This window comes from Emys orbicularis, chromosome 11 (assembly GCF_028017835.1).
Source record: "Emys orbicularis isolate rEmyOrb1 chromosome 11, rEmyOrb1.hap1, whole genome shotgun sequence".
Taxonomy (NCBI): Eukaryota; Metazoa; Chordata; order Testudines; family Emydidae; genus Emys; species Emys orbicularis.
The window spans coordinates 11,684,831-11,707,448 of NC_088693.1; the positions used below are offsets into that span (position 1 = coordinate 11,684,831).

The 22,618-nt window shown below is 42.1% G+C and overlaps 1 protein-coding gene across 1 annotated transcript in view; it reads left to right on the forward strand.

The window, feature by feature from the left end:
• The first annotated feature begins 1,341 nt into the window (after positions 1-1,341).
• The window catches only part of KALRN (kalirin RhoGEF kinase), a 730,922-nt gene continuing 709,645 nt past the window's right edge, over positions 1,342-22,618 (forward strand). The window contains exon 1 of the mRNA XM_065413425.1: positions 1,342-1,414. Coding sequence (XP_065269497.1) covers positions 1,342-1,414 — 73 coding nt within the window. The remainder of the gene's footprint in view (positions 1,415-22,618) is intronic.

The window sequence follows — 22,618 nt, forward strand, 5'->3', positions numbered from 1 at the left end:
AAAACCCAGTTTTGTTACTTGATTCTCTACACTTTTTATAGATACTTACCACTGCAAAGTGCCTCATACCTTTTAAATTTGATATGAGAACAATGCAAATTGATGACACAAATGGAGAGTCAGCAAAGCACACATGGAAAAATCAGTGAAATCCTCTTGGAAGTTTAAGTACAAATGTTCAGACATGCACACACATACCTATTCAGGACATGGCACCCTAAGGAATGGAATTGGCAGCACTATTCTGTATACCCTCAAGCACTATCATATTGTAAGGGAAAATATTGTTTAAAAACCAACTGGCACTACAGTCACTGCATTAATTACCAACGCTGCATGTTTCTTTGAACTGAAATTCAACAGGAGCTAGCTATTCTGGGACACACTTCATTTGCCCGATTGTATTTTCATACACACCCAGTGGGTTTTTGTCTTGTTTTGAATCTGCCTGTAAGGAAAGAATGTTCATTGTGATCTGTATATCGGAAGGAAACCTCGGGTGAATGATCCATATAGTAAGGACTAGATCAAGCTTTAGTAAGGGTGTGTGTGCGTGAGAGAGAGAAGGGGACTCGTAGGAGAATATACTATAGGGCACAATCCTGTATTAGCTGGGAGGGGTGGATTAGCTGATTTAAGAGAGATGGAAAGAATGGGGGAGAAAAAAGTCCCTTGATCATGCAATGATAAAGCTCCCACGAAACACACACATACACACACACACACAATCTCTCTCTGTCTCTCTCTCTTTCTCCTTCTCCCTTCCTCTTCCCTTTATAATATCCACATCCCAGCTTTCCTGCCTCCCTCAGGAAGTCCTGACGGCCAGAATAACCCAGGCTTGTTGAAATGATCATTAGGAAAACAACAATAGCTGGTGTGATACTGGCTCAGGCGGCTGCCGCTGCTGTAAGGAATTGAACTGTCATCTATGTAAATACAGCTCGGCTGGAGTCACATGTGCAGCAAGGGGCATTGTTGGCAAAGAAGAGAGGAGGAGGAGGCGAGGGGGAAGAGAGCAGAGCAGGTCTGAACAATAGAGAGAGGAGAGGGGGTTGGCAGAGAGCCTGCTGTTGCTGGAGGTGTTGGGGGGCGGGAGGGGACTGCAAACCTCACACGACTGGCAGGCAGTAGGAGCAGCTGCTGCTAAGCCCAGGGAGCAGCAGCCCCAGCAGAGCTCACCAGACACCATGGAAGGGATGATCCCGGCGGTGCACGGCTGGGCTAGCTGCTGAAAGCGCCTCCATCCATCCCTCCCTCTTTCTCTCTTCCTTTGCTTCTCCTCCTCCCTAACTCACTGGATATTAGCAGCAGCCGGGCTCGCCTCTTCTTTCCCCAGCCATGAATCCCGCAGAAGGGGCAGCGGAGGAAGGCGCTGTCCCCGATTCCGAGGTGGATGCTTTTTTCCGAACAGGTAAGGAAGGAATGGGGAAGGGGAGAAGAAGGAGGGGAAGGGGCTGCCATCGCCTGGGCGAGAATGGGATGCGAGAAAGGGGTTGTTTTGCATTGGCACCATCCTGGGGTGGGAAGCCACAAGGGACTGGCTGACTTGCTTTGTTTGGGGGCGCATGGACAGGGTTGGGGTCCTCTGGGTGAAGAGAACCCCGCTGATCTTCTCCTCCTCCTGTTTATATTTTGTTCATTGTCTCCTTCCTCTCCGCCCCCACCAAAAAAGACTTTAGTCTCACGGCTGGTGTGAGAGACATACACAGCCACTAAAGAAGAAGACCCTTCTCTGGGCAAAGATGCTTTTGTGTTGGGGTTGTTTGCACAAGCACTTAACGAATTGACCGAGGATTGGAAACTGTTGGTTGTCAGTTTCAGAAGAGAAACCAGATTTATCCCCCCGCTTCTTGTTCCGTTTCCATTTGTTCCTTGGCTTGCTAGGAAATGATGCTGCTCTTCGCTTGTTACACAGGAATGGGGCGATCTTAGATCACTTTTTAAATGCAAGAGGGGAGGGATTACATCTCCTCCCAGTTCTCGCACGGTACAAGATCTTAACATTGCAGGAAATTTATCGTTGCTCTCTCCCTTTCTCCTCTGAGATTGGAAATACACAAAAGCATCTCCAAGATGTTCATTGATGGCTTGTGAGAACTACACATACAAAAAGACATGGCATTGGGTCCCTAAACACGCCTTCAGTTTGGGTTATAGGTTAGGTCAGGTGATGGAGCCAGAGGCTCCGATTTTAACCATCCTTATGCACATTGTCCATAATGTGTAATACCGCCTCCTGGATCACTCCTCTGATCAGAATGGAGAATTAGGGGTTAGCAAGCTGTGGGGAAAGGTCAATAAATAATAATCACAGTTAATTATTTTGAAGAGGAGTTTGCTTTCTTCCCTCCCTCAGCCTACTAAATTTGTACTTTCACTTGAAAACTATAAATATATTATATGCACAAGTACCCCCTTCCATCTCAAACAACCCTTGCAATCCTTTTAAAAAGGCTTTGTTAACCCAGTGCCATCAGTCATGTGTACTGTGGCAGTGGTACTGGGCATTAGGGACACTAGAAGTCAACACAGGTCATTACTGGTGGGAAAACTGGTGAGCATATTTGCTTGGGTATCTCATTCCTCCTGAGATGGACTTTGTTAGCAGGATCCAGAAGGTCAGGATCAAGAACAAATCCAATTGTATTTCAGTGAGTAGCGTGAGAAATAAATGTCCTTCTGTTTTAGAGGACAATACTATAACAGCATAAGATTAAATGTGACTCTGCTTCTTAAAAGAACATTTGGGCCAAATTCTCTAAGAAATGTGTATACACTAGATACCCACATAAAGTATTATTAGTTTGATGGCCCTTATCTTTATGTGGGATCAAAGCCCCAAGTGAAACAATTTATGGGATTCCTTCTGATTCTGTAGGCCGAACCTTAAAGCATTACATGCTACTTGGTAAATTTTTAATTAAAAATTGCAAAGGATGAAACACTCACTTCATAAGGGGATTGACCCTGGTAGTCTGGATTTGACATTTATTGCCACAGCTGTTTGTCAAGGCTTTACTTTTCAGCTGCCTTTTTCCTTCTACCTGATCATTAGTTATGCAGAGAGCTTCAGGCTCCAGTTACAACAAAACAATCATGTAATCACCAAAACTTTAAAGAAGTTCATTCCTGCAGATCTGCTACAATTATGGTGGACTGAACCCTGTTCATGTGAAAATGCTTTGATCTAGAGGATAACTATAATAAGGTCTGACTGTGCATATCTTGTGATCCACAACCCATTAAGCCAATGGATATTTGCCTCTTGATACCCTGCATGGCTACGAGCAAAGCATTTATAGATTTCCCATACTCCAGTGGTATAAGTGTTCTTGGGCTATTGAAGATTTCTGGAATGCACTTTAAAAAAATTAGCATTTGTCTTGGTAAAAATTTATATTGCTTCAGAAATCTCCCCCTTAAAAGCTTAAATCATTGCCTAATGGAACTTAATTCTCAACATAAGAAAATATTACAACATTGAAGTCAAAGGGACTGTTCATATTTGTGTCTAGTTTGTAAAAGAAATCATACTAAATAAGAAAAGAACACTCAAAAAGAATCCCATGATCAAACATTTTCCTATTCTGTGTCCTCCTCCAGAAATTCTCTGCCTAAGGAATCATGAATATAATCTTGTTAGGTGTCCTATGCGTTTAATTTAAAGGGTTCCTGGGAGGGTTTTTGGCATTCCCATTTACTCAAGTAAGTAAATAGTTTGAATCTGAAGGCTTCTATTCCATTGTGTGTCCTCTCATACACAAAACACTGACACTGTTTAAAAAGAAATTGTTTACTAGTTCACAGACATGAATGAGCCTCATAGTTATATCAGGCATGTTTTAAAATTAATACAAATATAAAGACATAAGAACGGCCATACTGGGTCAGACCAAAGGTCCATCTAGCCCAGTATCCTGTCTTCTGACAGTGGCCAATGCCAGGTGCCCCAGAGGGAATGTACAGAACAGGTAATCATCAAGTGATCCATCTTGTCGCTCATTCCCAGCTTTTGGCAAACAGAGGCTAGGGACACCATCTCTGTCCATCCTGGCTAATAGCCATTGATGGACCTGATAAACAGAAATCAAGGCATCTGGTGGTGGGCCTGACCTTAGTGAAATTGGTTAATTTTTATTGGAATAACCTACTTTTCTATGGATGCTTGCTTGTCCTATTTGGTTCTCTGCTTTGTGTGCTGATATTGTGACTGCCTAGAGTTGCTGTTGATGTCAGTCTTAATGGATGCTAGAGAAAACAGCTGATGAGGTGTATTCAGGGAGAGAGTTTAGATAGAACACTTGTGAACAAACTGAGAACCTGACCCTTCCAGTTCCCTCTCAGGCAGAATTCCCACATAAGTCAATGGGAGTGTTGCCTGAGACAGGACTGTGAGATCAGATCCAGTATTACCCTTGTCTGACTTTTTGTTGTTGTCTTTTGTTAAGTGTTTAGTGCTATATAGATATGAATTTCTAGTACTTATGTAGATTTTATAAAAGACAATTTCTTAGTGTCTTGGTGCATTCATGACAATTAAAACAATACTTTTTTAACATTAGGAATCTCAGTTATGCAAACCCTTCATATACAAGACTACCATTCAAAGATGCTGCCAAAAATTGCCTATAAAAAGGGCACTCACCAAATTGTAGCGATCACAGGAAATAGCAAAAACTCAGAAGGCAGCGTTCCCAACGAAAACTCAGGGTCCTGACACTCTTCTCCATCAATATATCTCACTCAAAAGCTTTAGTAAACAGATGAGCTTTACACCGAGCATCAAAGGTCAGTAAGCTCAGCTCTCTTGGACCAATAGAGGAAGCATATGCCAGAGATGAAGGCCCTTCACAGACAAATGTTTTAGCAAGAGCACCCAGCAATTCAAATGTAGGGTCTGTTATCAATGGCAATGAAGATAACAGATCTGTAAGCTGTAAGTGGAAAACAAAATCAAATTAATCAATCCAAAGTAATAAGTGCTGGGCCTGATTTTGATCTCATACTGGTGTGAAACAGGGATAACTTGTTTGAAGTCAATGGACATACACCAGTATAATTGAGATCAGAATCCGGTCAAATATCTCTAAAGAAATGTGTGGCAGAGACTATTCTGATTTTAGTTACCATGGTGTATAAAAAGAGTAATTTCATTTACTTCAGTGAGATTATATTTGTGTAACTGAAATAAAAATTCATAGACTTTACAGCCAGAAGGGATCATTATAATAATTTAGCCTGACCTCTGACTTCATACAGGCCATAGAACCAAAAGCAATAATTTCCATGTCAAGCTCAGAACTTCTGTTTGCGCTATAGCAATTCTTTGTGAAAGAATCTGGCCCTATGCCTTTATATACTTTATTAAGTTTTGGAGTTTTGATTTCTATTTGGTGACAAAGATTGAAAGAATAAAATTTTGCATATGTTCTTAAGAAAAAGTGTCAGTGGTTTATTTCGTATCAGCAAGTTAAATATGTACTGAGTTTTCCAGTTTTTAATGTTGTGTGGGACTGAATCCGAATGACTTTGTTGCTTAGAGAATGAATAGAGTAACGGAAGTCATGTTGTAAAGCCATGGTTGGAATGTCAGAACTTTCCCTGGATGTATGAGGACATATAAGAAAGGCTTTGTCTTTGTGCCTGTGTTCTAAGAGTTTCTGTTACACTTTGGAAGCTAGGGTAAAACAGACAACAAAAATTTGCCAAACCTTAAATATTTATAGAGGTAAACTGATAGAAGAATCCAGCAAACCAGTGATTTCTTGAAAGAGCAATCATTAATACTTCCTGTACACAGTGGATAGGGTTTTCTTTTCTAATTCGTTTTGTATCATCTAAATCTAACATTGTTTCTGATGTGAAGAGGCAGAATCTGTCATTGATTCCTGTGGGTGAGTTGAAAATTGATATTGTTTTTTTTAGTGCAATGAGTTATTCTCTTTTCCTTTTGCCTTCCACCAGCATGTTAGACTTTCACCATTGTTCATTTGTGTTCAAGTGACTGGCAGTTCTGCTACTAAATAATTTTAAAATGATTGGCAGTGGACAGGCTGTTTGATCAATAGATGTGCTTCAAATTATGTCTGCAGAAGAGTGCTCCTTGCGGCTGATGGAATCAAGTGTCTCCTAGTAGGACAGATAAATTGAATCAATCAACTTGTCTCTGGTGGTAAGGTGTACTCATGGTGTCTGACTTCCTCACCTTCCAACTTTATAATTTATAAGGTCCGTTTTGATAACGTACACTAATAAAGGAGGCTGTGATATGGAAAGACTGTCATGTTTTGTGTTCCATTTGGAAAGGACCCCTGTTGTTTAAAGGGACAGTGACAATGTAGAGATCACACTTCTCTCTGGAGATTTTGCCCTATGGTATTACCAGGAATGTGGATTTTCATTTTACACTTTGCTGAATCTATAATGTGAATTATTTTTTCATATAGTTCAGAGGGTTACCTGGATTAGATTTTAGTCACTACTCAGCTAAGACCAGATAGTCATGTGCTCCCCAACATATGTGCATGGAGTAGGGCCTCCATGAGCAGATCTCCCCCATTCCATGTGGAAGGGGACTTTCTTTTTGTCGTCCTCCTGACTTTGTAGACAATGCTCTATTGGTCTGGGGTCTGAAGACAAAAGGACCAGAAGTTGGGTGTAGCTGTGCTAGGGGCTATTAGTGGGGATAGCATCATTTTCCTCCTTCAGCCCTGCTGAAAATTCCTAGAAAAGGTATTAGACGCTATGGATTTGTGGAGGGGAAAGACATGAGGATATGATCTGGCCCATGTCTTGGATTTAATTTGGTGACTAAAGTGGAGAAAAAGTTCTATATTCTATATCTCATTAGCAATCCCAGAAGACATTCAGTTCCTCCCCCAATAGCCTCCTGCACCAAGGAAAAAAAAGTAAAACAATTGTGCAAAACATAATGCAAGTGACATTTTATGGTTATTTACAATTCATTTTTTCTAGATGAGATCATCCTACAGTATGGCACAATAACATTTATATTATTTTGTATTAATTTGAATAGCTAGCTCCCAGGATGAGACCTTGTACACAAAGTTTTTGCTCAGAGCTAATCCTTTACTGTCAAGTTAACAATCCTTGATTCACAAAACAAGGGGGTGTGGATGTAAAGGAAACATCAATACAGCATGAACATTATCTGCATTAGTAGGTGTTGCTATAGGGCCTGATCCAGTGCCCGCTGAAGTCAGTGGGAAAACTGCCATTGCCTTCATTGAGTTTCAAATCAAGCTCACAGGGAAGAACAGTATTACTGTGAAAGAGAAACCCCACAGAATAATACAATGGCGATAGTGCTCATGAGTAAAGGAAACCTCTTTACAGTGGAACATAGATGGTCAGATTTGTGTCTCAGTGGTCTCTCATCCATAGAAGGGGTGAATAGGTGTAACTAAGAGTCAGCTTTCGCCAGGAAAGTATAAGTATCACTGTTTTTTCCATGGCTGTATCAAGGCCTTGACAGAGTGTTGGGGAGTAGAAGATTTTTAAATATAGGATTGGATTTCAGAGATGTAAAAGAACATGCACCTTCTATGCTAAGGACCCTGTGGGGAATTCTCCCATTGGACAGGTGTGTTGGGTCTCTTTTAGGCAGGCAGGGCTGGTATGATGTATTTTGTTGTTTCAGCTGCTGTGACCTTATGGTCCCAAGGAAGTTTGATTATGGATGTATAGAAGCAGCTTTATTATTCCACTGTGACATGTACAATACAGTACCTACTGGTATTTGGAAATACTTCATAGCTATATCAAAGAAAATACTTATGGAGTGTTAGACCTTATAAACCCAAATAGCTGTGCATTTTATGACTTGAACTTAAAGTAAGTCAAGAACAAGCTGAGATATTTGTGCTCTTATTTGATTTGGAATGGTGTCCTGCTTTTAATATTTTGGTGAATAAACAACTTCTTTTTTTATAGGTCTATATGGTGCACATGCCCTGTGTTAAACTATGAGGATTCTACCACTTAGGAAACTTTGCCCTATGAGCCTTGTAAGCATAGCTGGGAGGTTTGTAATGCACATGTTGCAAAAGAAACCTGAATATAGAAAAGAAAGAGAAAGCAAATGTAGAAGTAAAATGTGATCGTCTTACTAGAGAACTCTGGAACGCAGGTGGCTATAGGAGAAAAGTCATGGCAGGTTTGAATTAAAAAAAAAAAAAGTTAGTCAGAGATTCTAGGACAAATTATGATCTCAGTTATCCTGGTGTAAATCTGAAATAACTCAATTTACTTCAATGACTTTATGCTGGATTTTTCACTAACATAAGTGAAATTAGAACTTGACCCAAACATCATGATGACATCAATCATAAATGCATTTCTAGGTCAAGCCACCTGTGGAATATGTGGGTTGCAGTACCAAGTTATGGTCAGTTTTGCACAAGAAAGGAGTCATATTTGATGGGGATATTTGCAGTTTGCATGTCATTTCAGCTGTGATTTAGACTGAAGTTGGTATTTGAACCCAAGGTACACCTCCATTCCCCCATGCAGCATTATAAAGGAGAGAATCCTATTTACTTGACTACCTCATGTGGCTACAGATAATATTAGTTTCTGGTACTATATATTTTTGTTCCTTATTGTAGTTAAGTGTGACAGCAGATTAGTAGAGAACTGGGAAAAAATCATTGCTGTTTAAATCATTCCTGTTTCCTGATCCAGCAGGCTGAAGAGAAGATCGGTGATAGCCACGGATGAACTTTAGAAGTTTGGGATCATATTTATAGTTGTTGCTAAATTTAGCCTCAGATAATTTAGGCTTCAAGGCATGAGTAGTGCCATTGTAGTCCATAGGACTATTCCTATGCTTAAAATTAAGTAAGTGCTTAAGAGCCTGGCAGAATCAGGGCCCAAGAATGGAATTCCATTTTTACTTTTAAAAGCAATGTGTTTGTTTTAATTAATTAATACATAAACTATGTTGTATTTAATTGGGATGATCTGTCTCCCTCTATCTCTTTTGCCTACATTTATGCCTTACAATAGTGTCTGAGCACCTCCTAGTTTGTGAAAGAGGCCAGGTAGGTACATAGACAAATTAGGCAATCCCCCCTTAAAGGCAACAAATTGCCTTTAAAGCTAAAAATGAAATTCCTTTTCTGCAGCCTTAATTATCTAAGACACCATTTTTGTTTCACTGACGGAACAAAGAACTGTAAGTAGGCAAGCTATACTTATTAGTATAGGTCACATCTTGCTTTTCTCAGAATAATAAGAGGAAATTATCTTCAGTTTAACATCAGTGACTGGTGAACCAGCTGCTCTGGTCATTTGTGTTACTAAAGTGGCCTTGGAGAAAAAAGTGAGTGGTGTTTGCAGCAAAAAATAAATTAACTCATTATATAATCTATAATAGTAGCTCTATGTGTTAACTCAGCTGTGTTTTTCAGGTTTTTGATCACTTCTTTGTAGTAAGTTGTACACAAATGGCATAAGATGACCTGCCTTATTCTTTTAAGAAATCATTAAAGAGAATGTTTTTGAATCAGAGAACTTTTGTCTCTCCTGGAGATTGCAGGAGTTTCTTGTCAAGATATACTCTGTGAACCCTTAGTAAAACAGTAAAGGCAATGGGCCAGACTATCTCTCACTCCCATGTAAACCCTATTGTCTAAGAGCAAACTTTGACCCAGTATGTTTATTACTTGAAATTAGTATATGCTTAGTAAAAGGAACTTGATGGAGGTTCTTTACTAATATTGTAGTTTCTGGCATATTTCCTGATTCCTGGAGTGTTCTCTGGCACCCCTACTGTTTTAATCACAACTGGCAGCCTATATTCCGAGCAGCAACATCAGTTGGAAACAATGGTGTCTGATTCTTGTTTGTCAGCTGGGACAATGGGCCTGCTGATGGGTTGTGGTAGAGGGGAGTGTGTTCCTTTTGTATGGCAGTACAGGCATGGCAGATGGCTAATTGGACATCATAAACCACTGGGGCAATGGGGGAAGCAAAAGGAGATCTGCAGGGATTATCAACTCATGATCAACCATAAAATATTAAAGAAAGGAAAGAAGTTTTCTATCAAAGCAGTTGAGTTTAACTTTTTGCTGCTTGACCATATGTCAGCCAGAAAAAGGGTAGAGGGACATCCTAACTAAACTCCTCACTCCAGCTAATGTAAAGCATATTTCATTAGCTGAGAGCAAACCATATTACTGTATGAAAAGGTAGGAAAACATATAGTCCCTAGAGATGCTGCCATGGCACTTAGTAAAATTAGCGGAGTGTATTTTTCACTAGTCTTGTAAGAGAACATCAAACTGTTGTACCAAACGGGATCCAAGCTGGAAACAAGAGTATTGTTACAGTACTATTTCAATAGGAGAGGAAACATAAATTGTGCCAAAGTTTGGCTTTATATGTCTAAGGACATCAGTGATACAGTCACTGAAAAGTTAGAGTTGATTTGTGAGTAATTAATTTATTTCTTTAAAATTGTTTTTGTTGGGTTTTAAGAGTTTGAAAAACAAATATTGTGGGGTCAACTCCTGAGGCCACTGGTCTTTATTCTGGCAACTGAATTAAAACATCTCAGTAAAAATGGAATGATGAGCTCAAGATCTGAATCATTGCTATTTATTTTTAATAGTAAGCATGCCTTAATTACTAGATCTACAAAGCTTAATTGGTGGAATTCTTGGTTCTGGGCAAGAAGATCATATGTTCAAGTCCTATGCCAGAAGATGCAGCTTATATTTTATTGACAGTATATGGTAGCACTAGTCAGAAGTGCCATCCTTTGGATAAAATGTTAAACTATTCCTTTATGCCCATCCATATCAGCCATTCAGGTGAAAGATGAATAGCTCATGGCATTTTCAGAGTAGGAGGTAGCTCCAGTGTTCTGGCTCACCTTTCCTCTCTCCATAAAACATGGTTTAATACCTAACGCTTTAAGAGAGCAATTGCTGAATATACAATGGCTGCTTCTACATTTGTCTACACAGCTGTTCCCTGTCACTGTCTCAATTTGCTGTTTTTTAAAATGTTATGGGGTGCTTGGGTAATTGATTATGAAAGGAACTAAAATAACAGGTTTCTGGCATTTAATAAATACATTTACATTATAGTAAAAATGTATCAACCATAAATGAAAAATAAGAAATATGTAATACTCTACCAAACAATGGACATGATCTGCTCTCTATGGAAATATCTAGCCTGCTTGTAGAGCAGTGTCCCCCTTCCACTGTTTACTGTTGACTTTCCCCACACCACCTTAATGGAAATTCTTGCTGAAAATTTTCAACTAGTTTCTGCTGATTCCAGTTGGCCAGTTAGGTTTTGGGACTATTAGTCTATTGTTTCCTGAGACTATGGGTGCAGAAGAAACCAACAGAGACCAGCGGAAGGATTCTAATGGAATTCAGTGGAATTTCCATGAAGGTACCCTCTTACTTGCCATGCTGTATTGTAATTTTTTATTATTTCTGTGATCTAACTTGGATTGTGAACTCCTTCAATAAGGGAACTTGTCTCTTTATTTGCCTTTAAACCACAATGCATGGTCCAAAAGGGATTTGAAGAAGAACACGGTGACCTTATGAACTAGTTTGGAGAGATTGTCCCAAGTGGAAGAAAGTACAAAGACAGCTGCGAGAGAATTGAATACATAGATGGTGGAGACTAACATTAGTAGCTGAGTGGAGGGAATGGGGAAGGTCAAATAAAAGATGAGTAGATAAATAGAGGTGGACAGAATTGTCTAGGGCCTTGAAATTTGAGGAGAAGAAGCTTGAATTTAATATGCTAGAAAAGGGAGATCCAGTGGATAGATTCAAAGAAGGGGAGTTCCATGGTCAGAGCAATGGGCAAAGAAGAGGGTCTTAAGCACCTGTATCTTGAGAATGGACATGTGAGTGTTAGGAAGGCCACATAGGAGGAAGTCACAGTAGTAAAGAAGTGAGAGGATGAGGGGCTTGAGAGTTTTAGCTGTTGGATTGAAGGAAAAGGTTAGATTTTAGAAATAAGATAGAAGTAAATGTTGCCGGATTTGGACACTGCCTTGATATGTCATATGTGTGGTGAAAGAGAGGAGATACCTTATACACATACAGTGGTCAATGTTATAAAATCAAAAGCATAAGTTACCACAAAGTGGTATTGCAGGCACAGCAAGTTCTTCCTCTTAAGTGTAGTTACATAAGTGTAGGGAGGTAATGTGATGTCTCTGACAGATCATGTGCCACCTGAGGCACATTGCGTATACGCTAAGAAGAAGATACCCCAGTGTGATAACTGTTGGCATTTTAATGGGACTGCATTACACATGCATTCATAGATACAATAGATATACGATTTATGTTATTTGTATATTATAAACCAACTAAAGAGTCTTCTTTTTACTTCAAACATGGCCACTCTTGCGTTGATGCTGCAGGGATCAGGTGCTTGATGATGAACCAAAGGCACTAGAGAAAGCCAAATCCTTGTGCATTCTGATTCATATTTATTGCTTTCTGTTCACAGAAATATGTTATAAAGAGCTAGTCTCTTTGGAACTGACTGCCACTGTCTTCACAGCAATTTAAACTGTCTGCTTCAGCACAGAAAAGCAGACTTGAGAGTTCAGGGGATGATGCTAATAGAATCAGTCTGAAGCATTCAGATAAATTCAGTCTGAAGGAGCAAGTCAAGCCTAACGGGTGAAAAGTAATGATCTTGTGAGCTTCAAGGGCCTGGATCTACTGTGTGCAAATCTCCAGCTAACAGCTTGCTCCAGTTCAACTCAGTTCTATTCAAAAGCTAGCCATGTTGTTAAATAGCTCCGCCACCTATTATAGGATCCTGTTGGTCGTAATCTATACACTTCCCCAGGTTGTTTATGAATTTCATAATGAGACAGTCTGCTAAGGAAATCTTTTTGTGTGTGTGTTCGTTTTGTTTTGTGGGATGCTGATAAATTTTGGCCTCTTAAGAAGACTCTGACACTAAAACCAGATATAGAGAAAAACAGGATGGTTGGATCATTTTACATTAATTAAAACAGTTTTGTCTTTAAAATGTTTTGTAGAAATGGTCCTTCTAACATCTAAACCCTTACCACAGAAAAGGGTCAAAACCCCATTTGTCTATACCATTTGTCAGTATAATTCTATACTGAATTATGCACTAGGGCATAATCAGAAGCTCTGAACTGGTTGCTGTGATTGGAATTGATTTCATCTCTTGGTACAGCTGCAGTTCCACCACAGTGCTTTGCGTGGGAGACATACAGTGGTGTTGGTCATGTGCAGTGATCCAAAGACAATAGATAGTAGTAGATCCTTACTCTGAGTAGCAGTTAAATGATAACTTTCTATAGCATGCACCTTGAGATTTAGTCAACTAGAGAGTGGATATGTGCAGAATAAGCAATAATTGTTTTGTCTGATTCAGCATTCCTCAGCTCTCCTTGGTGTTGAGTGGTAATAAAGATGATAATAATTAGTTGATAATACTTTGTATTTATATTGCATCCAAGGATCACAAAGCATCAGAATCCCTATCTGTAAAATAGGGATAATGATACTGATCTCCCTTTGTAAAGCACTTTGAGATCTATGGATGAAAAGCACTATATTATAGCTAGTTTATTATTATTTTATTTACTTATGAATATTAAATGAAATAGAGAAGTATCATACATATCTATAAGATGGGGATAAGTGAGGCACAGTTATGATTTGTGATTTGCCTAAGTTTACATACTTACATTATTAAAAAATACCTGGTTAGCTAAACCCATTTTTATAAATACTAACACAGTTTTAACATCCTTTGTCTGGGCAACATGGACCAAGGGAAAGCATGCCAGTTCCTTTTTGCAAAACTGTTTTCAAACTTCAGAGCCTAAAGTGCAGCACCTAAATCCATGCTTAGGAATCGGAAATCAAAGGGAGCTGGGAGCACTTAGTCCTTCTGAAAATCAAGCCACTTTTATGTAGGTGACCTACTTCAGGCACACAGGCTTGCAAATTTTGGCCTTAATCCTGGAAATGGGATTAACACACCTTTCCCTTGTCCAGACTAACCAGTCAAAGTATCTTAAAACTGTGTTAGGCTGATGAACCTGTTTTTAAATATATATGGGCCAGGTCCACAGTTGGTGTAAAAAGTGGCCTTATGCTAGTGAAGTCAGTGGAACTATGCCAATTTACAGGGCCGCCCAGAGGATTCAGGGGGCCTGGGGCAAAGCAATTTTGGGGGCCCCATCCATTAAAAAAAAGTTGCAATACTATAGTAACATGTATTTGGAAATGTAAAAAATAACCAGTGAAATACATTCAAAAATTAATGTTTAATAATTTGAAAATACATGAAATACATTATTAAAAACATTAAATACTTTAATGGTATGTATACATTTGCAATTACATAATGGGCTGTCGCTGGGTGATGGTGATGGTTGGTGCCAATGGGCTGTCGCTGCCTGGGGGTGGCGCTGCTGTTGCCCAGGGCTGGGTGGGGAGCTGAGCTCTGGGTTGGGGGGGTGCCCGGCTCAGAGGGGCTGGGCTCGGAGCTAGGGGTCAGGGCTGTGGGGGGATGGGGTCGGGGGGTGTCTGGCTCAGAGGGGCTGGGCTCAGAGCTGGGGGTCTGGGCTGTGGGGGGGGGATGGGGTCGGGGGGTGTCCGGCTCAGAGGAGCTGGGCTCGGAGCTGGGGGTCAGGGTTGTGGGGGGATGAGGTCGGGGGGTGTCCGGCTCAGAGGGGCTGAGCTCGGAGCTGGGGGTCTGGGCTGTGGGGGGGATGGGATCACAGGGGTGTCCGGCTCAGAGGGGCTGGGCTCAGAGCTGGGGGTCAGGGCTGCAGGGGATGGGGTCGGGGGTGCCCGGCCCTGGCCCCTTACCATGCCGCTTACCCCCGCCTCTCCTGGAGCCTCAGCGAGCCGCGTCCAGGAGCGGCCCTGGACAGTGCTGCAGCGGCCTGGCTCCAGCGGGGCCTGAGCTTTGGCCGCAGCTCGCAGCCCCGCCCCCTTACCACACGGCTCCGAGCGGGAGGAGCTCAGGCCCCGCCCCCTTACCATGTGGCTCCGAGCGAGAGGAGCTCAGGCCCCACCCGAGCCACGCCGCTTTAGACAGGGCCACTCCTGGAAATGGCGCGCTGGGGGATGGGGGAAGGCGGAGGCGGGGGGGAGCCTCTGACATTCTCGTGGTGCCCCCTGCGGGGCCCGGGGCAAATTGCCCCACTTGTCCCCCACTCTGGGTGGCCCTGCCAATTTATACAGACTGAGGATCTGGTCCAGGCTCAGCTAACATGCTTTTTGTGTGGTATAGATGGGGCCTAAATGAATCAATGGCAGAGTAGAAATATCTCTAATTTATGTATCTAGACTTTTATACTGTGCTTATCATCATAGAAGCTTTGGGCCTCAGCTGAGTGCCTAAATCCCTTTTAAAATTAGATTTAGGCTTCCCAGTCAGTTAGGCAGCGCAACGCTGAGTGCTGCAACACCTAAATATTTAAAAAAAAAAATTTGGATCTGAGTGCTTAGAAGCCAGGAGTTTAGACTCCCAGTCCTCTGCACTCACTACTAGTCATAGTCCTGTGTTACCTTTTTGTAGTGAGCATGCTATAAAAGTTGCATCTATTCTGAAACACTAAATGTAGGAGAAATTTAATTACATGCTATTAAAAAGTTCCACCTACATAAAAGAGCTTTGCTTTCTAGCCCAGGTTTGGTAATTTATTTCATATTTTACATAGATCTCTTCTTGAAGGGAATGTTGTCAGAACCCATTTACAGCCCTGTTTCTGCTTTTTGCCTTTTACATTTGCCAGTTACTTTTGTGCCTGAGTTCCCTCCATTCGGCCATCAAACTTTACCATGAATGTCTCATACAAATGTTGAGTCTGTTAGTAACAAGAACATTAGATTTCCGGTCATTTCCTTGCCATCAGGTTTAACAGAACTTTAAACTTAGTATATTGCTTCCTTTCCTTAGTCTAACCTTTCCTCGTCCTTTATTCTCCTGATATAATCTAATAAATATAATTGTAAAAACTGTGCCTCTCTGTTCCTGATGGAATCACTCAGTTATTTTTCAAGGTAGAGTGGACACCCCTTATGTGAGTATGTTTTAATGTGTGGGTCCTGAGAGCAGTTCAAACAATTCTGTTTCTCTCCTTTATTTACCAGCAACACTCCACAGATAAAGTACAATAATAGATTTATTTCTACCCATATTTAAACACTATACCAGAAGAACAGACAACTTGCATATAAGAAACATAGACCATGGAAAAAACACAGGCGGGGACAGAGGTCTAAACAAACTCACTTGGATTCACTTAGCAGAGCTTCCGTTTCATATTCTTTTCTGTCAGAGGAGTCTTGGAGGCTACAGTGGAGGCAGCGGGTATGGATCCACTAACCTATGGACCCTTAAAAAGCAACAGAGAGTCCTGTGGCACCTTTAAGACTAACAGATGTATTGGAGCATAAGCTTTCGTGGGTGAATGCCCACTTTGTCGGACGCATGCATCCAACGAAGTGGGCATTCACCCACGAAAGCTTATGCTTCAATACATCTGTTAGTCTTAAAGATGCCACAGGACTCTCTGTTGCTTTTTACAGATCCAGACTAACACGGCTACCCCCCTGATACTATGGACCCTTGAGAGCTCTGCCCCAATTGTGTGAAGCCTTTGTTTCCTCCATGTTGCTCCACAGCCCCTCCATCTAACCCTGCTGCCCCCTCTCCCTAGCAGCCTAGTTTTCTTGGGTTGCTTTCCCCCCAACAGCATAGTTGCAGACATGGAGGGAACTCTGTGGGATTTAATGATGTTTGGAGCAGAATGAATTTCTAGTTCCATATGTACTTAAGTACCTGCAAGGTTTGGAGGGGAGCATACTTTGGGGGCATGGCTGCTCCCTGGCTCCGTTCTCTGCTGTCCCTGAATCTGCCTGGGGCCTGTCCCTGCAGAACTCAGCCGAGTGGCTTCTGCAGAGTTCCAGCACGCCTTGCAGGTCCCTCTCTCTTTGCCCTCAGTGCACCCAAACCGGCTCTCATTCATGCATTATTGAGATCACAGAAAACAACATCAAACAAACAAAACATGGAACTTTTATCCACACTAAGCTAAAAACCCTGAGACTAACAGGTCTTATGGGACAGTACAGAATGCAATCTAGCTGTATTTAAGTAGGAGGCATGATAGTGTGAGGGTGTAGTTAACAAAGAAGACTAAGCTCCTCCTTTATCTAATATGCAGGTATGTTAAAATCTGGAGCTAAAGACTTCTAAAAGTATCTCCCATGATCTGTCCCTTTTTGGTCTTATATATATGTGTATGTTTCTGAGATGACGGCCATATCAGGAACTGAATTAAAGCTTCCCAAGACATTATTTTTCCTTTTAGTTAGAGAAACGTGTGTGGATGTATTCCGAACAGTAGATCAGTCAGCAGCCTGAATCAGTTAAGTTTCAGAGGAAGCCAATTGTAGCAATCTATTTTTAAAAATTTATTTTCAGGAATTAGATTTTACGACCTGATTTGAACTGGACTTGGGCACATGCTGGACTTTGTGCTGCAGCCTGAGTCCACAGGAATGCCATTTTTCATCATTACAATTCCAGATGCTTTGTGGAAACATACAACTTCAAGACTCAGTCTTCACCTGGAACTGCAGAAAAACATTCCAACAACATATCAGACAGTGCCAAATTATTTCCCCCAGTGCCATCAAAGATCTTGCTCATCCTGTGCACTAGTTATGGTGAGCTACAGAGGTTTGGCTGAAAAAGTAAAAATGTGTTTCTAAGATCCCAAAAGGGCTTCTTGGCTACCCCTTTTTCCCCAAGGAAACAAAAAACTGGAATCTCTGTTAGCTTGTTTTTAAGAAGTGTTCTTCAGTGACTTATGCTGGTATTTTAACATTTTTAATTTGACTTTCTATAAAAATGTCTTAAAACTCCACCATGAACAAAGGGGCCTGTCGTTATTTAAAAGCAGAATGAACTATATAGAACAGGGGTGGCCAAATTGTGGCTCGTGAGCCACATGTGGCACTTTTACCGTTAAAGTGCAGCTTGCAAGCCCCCCAAGTTATCCCCATTCTCCGCCTACCAGACTGAGTGGGGGAGCTCAGGAGCTCTGCATTGCAGTGGGGTGATGGGGTAGCTGCTCTGTCCAGCGGGGAGGGGAGTCTCGGGGCTTCAGCCCTGTGGGATGCATCTGCCAGGACTCGGGGCTTCAGCAGGAGGGGGCTGAAGCCCCGAGCCCCAGCTCCTGGCAGGTGTGCCCCAGCTCTCGAACTTCTGAAGATTGTCATATGCGGCTCAGAGGGCCAGTAAGTTTGGCCACCCTGGTATAGAATATGAGATGATTAGTCACTAAAGATCTTGAAACATCACCATGAAACACCCATCCTTCTCTCCCAGATGTCACAATTGTTGGTACTGTAAATGTGGGTTGAAAGAACCACTCTATTGCAAGATCCTGGTCCTGAAAGGTGCTGAGTGCTCCCAATGTCAGTACTGTAAGTCTACTGGGGATAAGTGTGTTAAAGGTCCTGATCCAGCTCCCATTGCGGTGAACTGGGCATCTTTCAGTTGACTTCAGTGTGCTTTGGATTAGGCTCTGAGCACCTTGCATGAGGTGTTCAGCATGTTGAGAGATTGGACCTTCAAACTTTATATTTTCTCTCTCAAAACTGTCTCAGAAATGTTCCTATTGAGCTAAAGTTACTCAAGCTTAGTTTCAGCCCAAAGATGATTGGAAAATTGTAACAAAATTGGGTCAGATGCTTTGAGTTATGCAACCATGAGATAGATATTTGCCTGTTCCAATAAAATTAAAAGGCATTTTTGCAGTTAGATATGTAAAAAAATAGGTTAATGCTTAAGTTTAAGACTTGACATGAACGCAGTCGTCAGTGCTGTGATCCTATCAGAACACTGAACCTAAACATGCTTGGTCTTGGTCTTGGTCTTTATTTGGATGGAAGATCTCCAAAGACATCTTGGTTCTTTTAGAAATGATGCTGGTGATTCCGTAGGTGTCAGTCTTTCCTTTGAGTAAGTAGTGAACTGAAGTGCTGGCTTAGGGGATGCTGTTACTGTAAGTGCAGCCTTTTGAAGGACAGCTAAAAGTGATGTCCTAACTCCTGGGTGTAACTAGGTCCCTTAGCATTTTTGGAGCCCCAGTGTGCTGGCTATAATCCAATTTAGGTAACTATATTCTACAGCCTAAATTCCCTCTGTGGATTTAATTCTTCTGTTTCTATCCTAAACTGCTGTGTAATGTTGTTTTGCATGGTTAGGCAGCTGCTAAATTCCCCCTGCCCCCAGGGGCAGCATTTCAGTGGTGAGTGAATTGATTCCTATTCTATAACTAACCGGCTTCAGTGTTGAAAGCACAAGTTTTCACTGGAAATAATGTGGAAGTGCATTGTCCCAATGTCTAGAGCTTGAGGGAGAGCAGGATGAGCACAGCTGCTACACTAACATTTTATCGGGTGCAGGATCTGCTCAACTCTGTGCCCAGTTACCCAGGACCGAATTAGAGCTGAGTAAATTTTTTTTTTGTCTAAATCTTTTTGGGCAAAAAAGGCAGATTCAGTGACACTGAAACGTTTCTCAAGTTTATGTTGGATTCCTTGAATTGTTTCGGCAAAGAAAGCCCTAGAAACAAACAAATAAACAAACTAACTAACCTAAATGTTTCCTTTTGACATTTTCAAAATTTTGATGTTTTAAATTTGAAACCACATTCCATTTCAAATTTTCCTTTAACTGTATTAAACAATCACAAACATTTTTAAATGGATGAAATTGAAATGAAACAAATTTTGTTGAACCCAACCCAAACGAAAATTTTTAAAACCTTTCTGATTTGCTGAAAATTTTAAAAAATATTTTGCGGTCCCCCCCCCCCCCTTTTTTTTTTTTTGGAATTGCCAGCAAACAAAAATAACTTCTTATTGGCACAATAGATCTGATCTCTTCCCAGCCACTCAGGAGAGGCTGATACCAATAGTGGTGCTAGTTCTTGAAGTCCTTGCAATCCTAGCATAGAATCATATAAGATTAGGGTTCGAAGAGACTCAGCAGGTCATCTAGTCCAACCCCCTGCTCAAAGCAGGACCAACCCCAACTAAATCATCCCAGCCAGGGCTTTGTCAAGCCGGGCCTTAAAAACCTTTAAGGATGGAGATTCCACCACCTCCCTAGGCAACCCATTCCAGTGCTACACCACCCTCCCTGTGAAATATTTTTTCCTAATATCTAACCTAGACCTCCCACACTGCAACTTGAGACCATTGCTCCTTGTTTGGTCATCTGCCACCACTGAGAACAGCCTAGCTCCATCCTTTTTGGAACCCCCCTTCAGGTAGTTGAAGGCTGCTATCAAATCCCCCCTCACTCTTTTCTTCTGCAGACTAAATAAGCCCTGTTCCCTTGGCCTCTCCTCATAAGTCATGTGCCTCAGCCCCCTAATCATTTTCGTTGCCCTCTGCTGGACTCTCTCCAATTTGTCCACATCCTTTTTGTAGTGAGGGACCCAAAACTGGACGCAATACTCCACTTGTGGCCTCACCTGTGCCGAATAGAGGGGAATAATCACTTCCCTCGATCTGCTGGCAATGCTCCTACTAATGCAGCCCAATATGCCGTTAGCCTTCTTGGCAACAAGGGCACACTGTTGACTTATATCCAGCTTCTCATCCACTGTAATCCCCAGGTCCTTTTCTGCACAACTGCCGCTTAGCCAGTCGGTCCCCAGCCTGTAGCAGGGCATGGGATTCTTCCGTCCTAAGGGCAGGACTCTGCACTTGTCCTTGCTGAACCTCATCAGATTTCTTTTGCCCAATCCTCCAATTTGTCTAGGTCACTCTGGACCCTATCCCTATCCTCCAGTGTATCTACCTCTCCCCCCCAGCTTAGTGTCATGCACGAACTTGCTAAGGGTGCAATTCATCCATCCATCATCCAGATCATTAATTAAATGTTGAACAAAACCGGCCCCGGGACCGACTCCTGGTGCACTCCTCTTGATACCAGCTGCCAACTAGATATTGAGCCATTGATCACCACGTGTTGAGCCCAATGATCTAGCCAGCTTTCTAGCCACCTTATAGTCCATTCATCCAATCTGTACTTCTTTAACTTGCTAGCAAGAATGCTGTGGGAGACCGTATCAAAAGCTTTGCTAAAATCAAGGTATATCACGTCCACCGCTTTCCCCATATCCACAGAGCCAGTTATCTCATCATAGAAGGCAACAATGATGGTCAGGCATGACTTGCCCTTGGTGAATCCATGTTGACTGTTCCTGATCACCTTCCTCTCCCCCAAGTGCTTCAAAATGGATTCCTTGAGGACCTGCTCCATGATTTTTCCGGGGCCTGAGGTGAGGCTGATTGGTCTGTAGTTCCCCAGATTCTCCTTCATCCCTTTTTTAAAGATGGGCACTATATTTGCAGGGCCAGCTCCAGCTTTTTTGCTGCCCTAACCGGTGAAGTGAGGAAAAAAAAGATAAAGCCGCGATCGGCGGCACTTCGGTGGCAGCTCTACCGCACTGCTTCATTCTTCGGTGGCAATTCGGTGGTGGGTCCTTCACTCTGAGAGGGACTGAGGGACCTGCCGCCGAAGACCCGGACGTGCCACTCCTTTCCATTGGCTGCCCCAACCACCTGCTTCCTTCACTGGTGCCTGGAGCCAGCCCTGTATATTTGCCTTTTTCCAATTGTCCAAGACCTCCCTGATCGCCATGAGTTTTCAAAGATAATGGTCAATGGCTCTGCAATCACATCAGCCAACTCCCTCAGCACCCTCGGATGCAGCGCATCCGGCCCCATGGACTTGTGCATGTCCAACTTTTCTAAATAGGGCTACCCTGTAGCTGCTTAACCAGTAGGTGGGACATAACAAGCTAGTCTTCCTGCTGTGTCATTTCTCCTCCATATCTTTTTCTCTGATGCTCCGACTGGGGAGCCAATGTGGGGTAGTGAATTAAGTGTAAGACTAGACAGCAGGCACTTGTGAGTTGCAGTCCCATCTTTGCCACTGACCTAGTGTGTGACTTTGAGCAAGTCACGTAATATCTCTGTGCCTCATTCAGCCAAACTGGTGTAACACTATAATTCTGACCTACCTCACAGGAGGATGATTCAGTTGATAACATTTGTAAATGCTTATTGTTGTTCCAACAAAATAGGATCCCTGTTTCTGCATGCTCTTCTACAGTCAACATTTTTAGTTCCTAAAATACGCCACACAAGTGTTTGCACCAGTAGCAGCATTGCTGCAAAGGAGATACCTCAGCAACAAATGCAGAAGATCAAGGGGTGTGTCAGAGAGGGACCCATATTGCACACAACTGAGCAGAAACAAACACACCTTTTTGGATTGTGGGGGATGGGGTGGAGGAGACCAGCTGGGCAGAAAAAGCCCCTGCAAGAGAATAGCATCCTGCAGGTGAATGATTGGTGGCCTACTTAGCCTTTGCCTACAGCTTCCCCTGGTCTACCCGTTAGCTATAGCATCAGCCTAGACTAAGATCTCCCCTGGTTGCAATAATCAAGCCATTGAGATGAAGGAGGATTTTTGCACTAAGAAATCAAAGAAAGGAGATCACTTATCTGAAAAG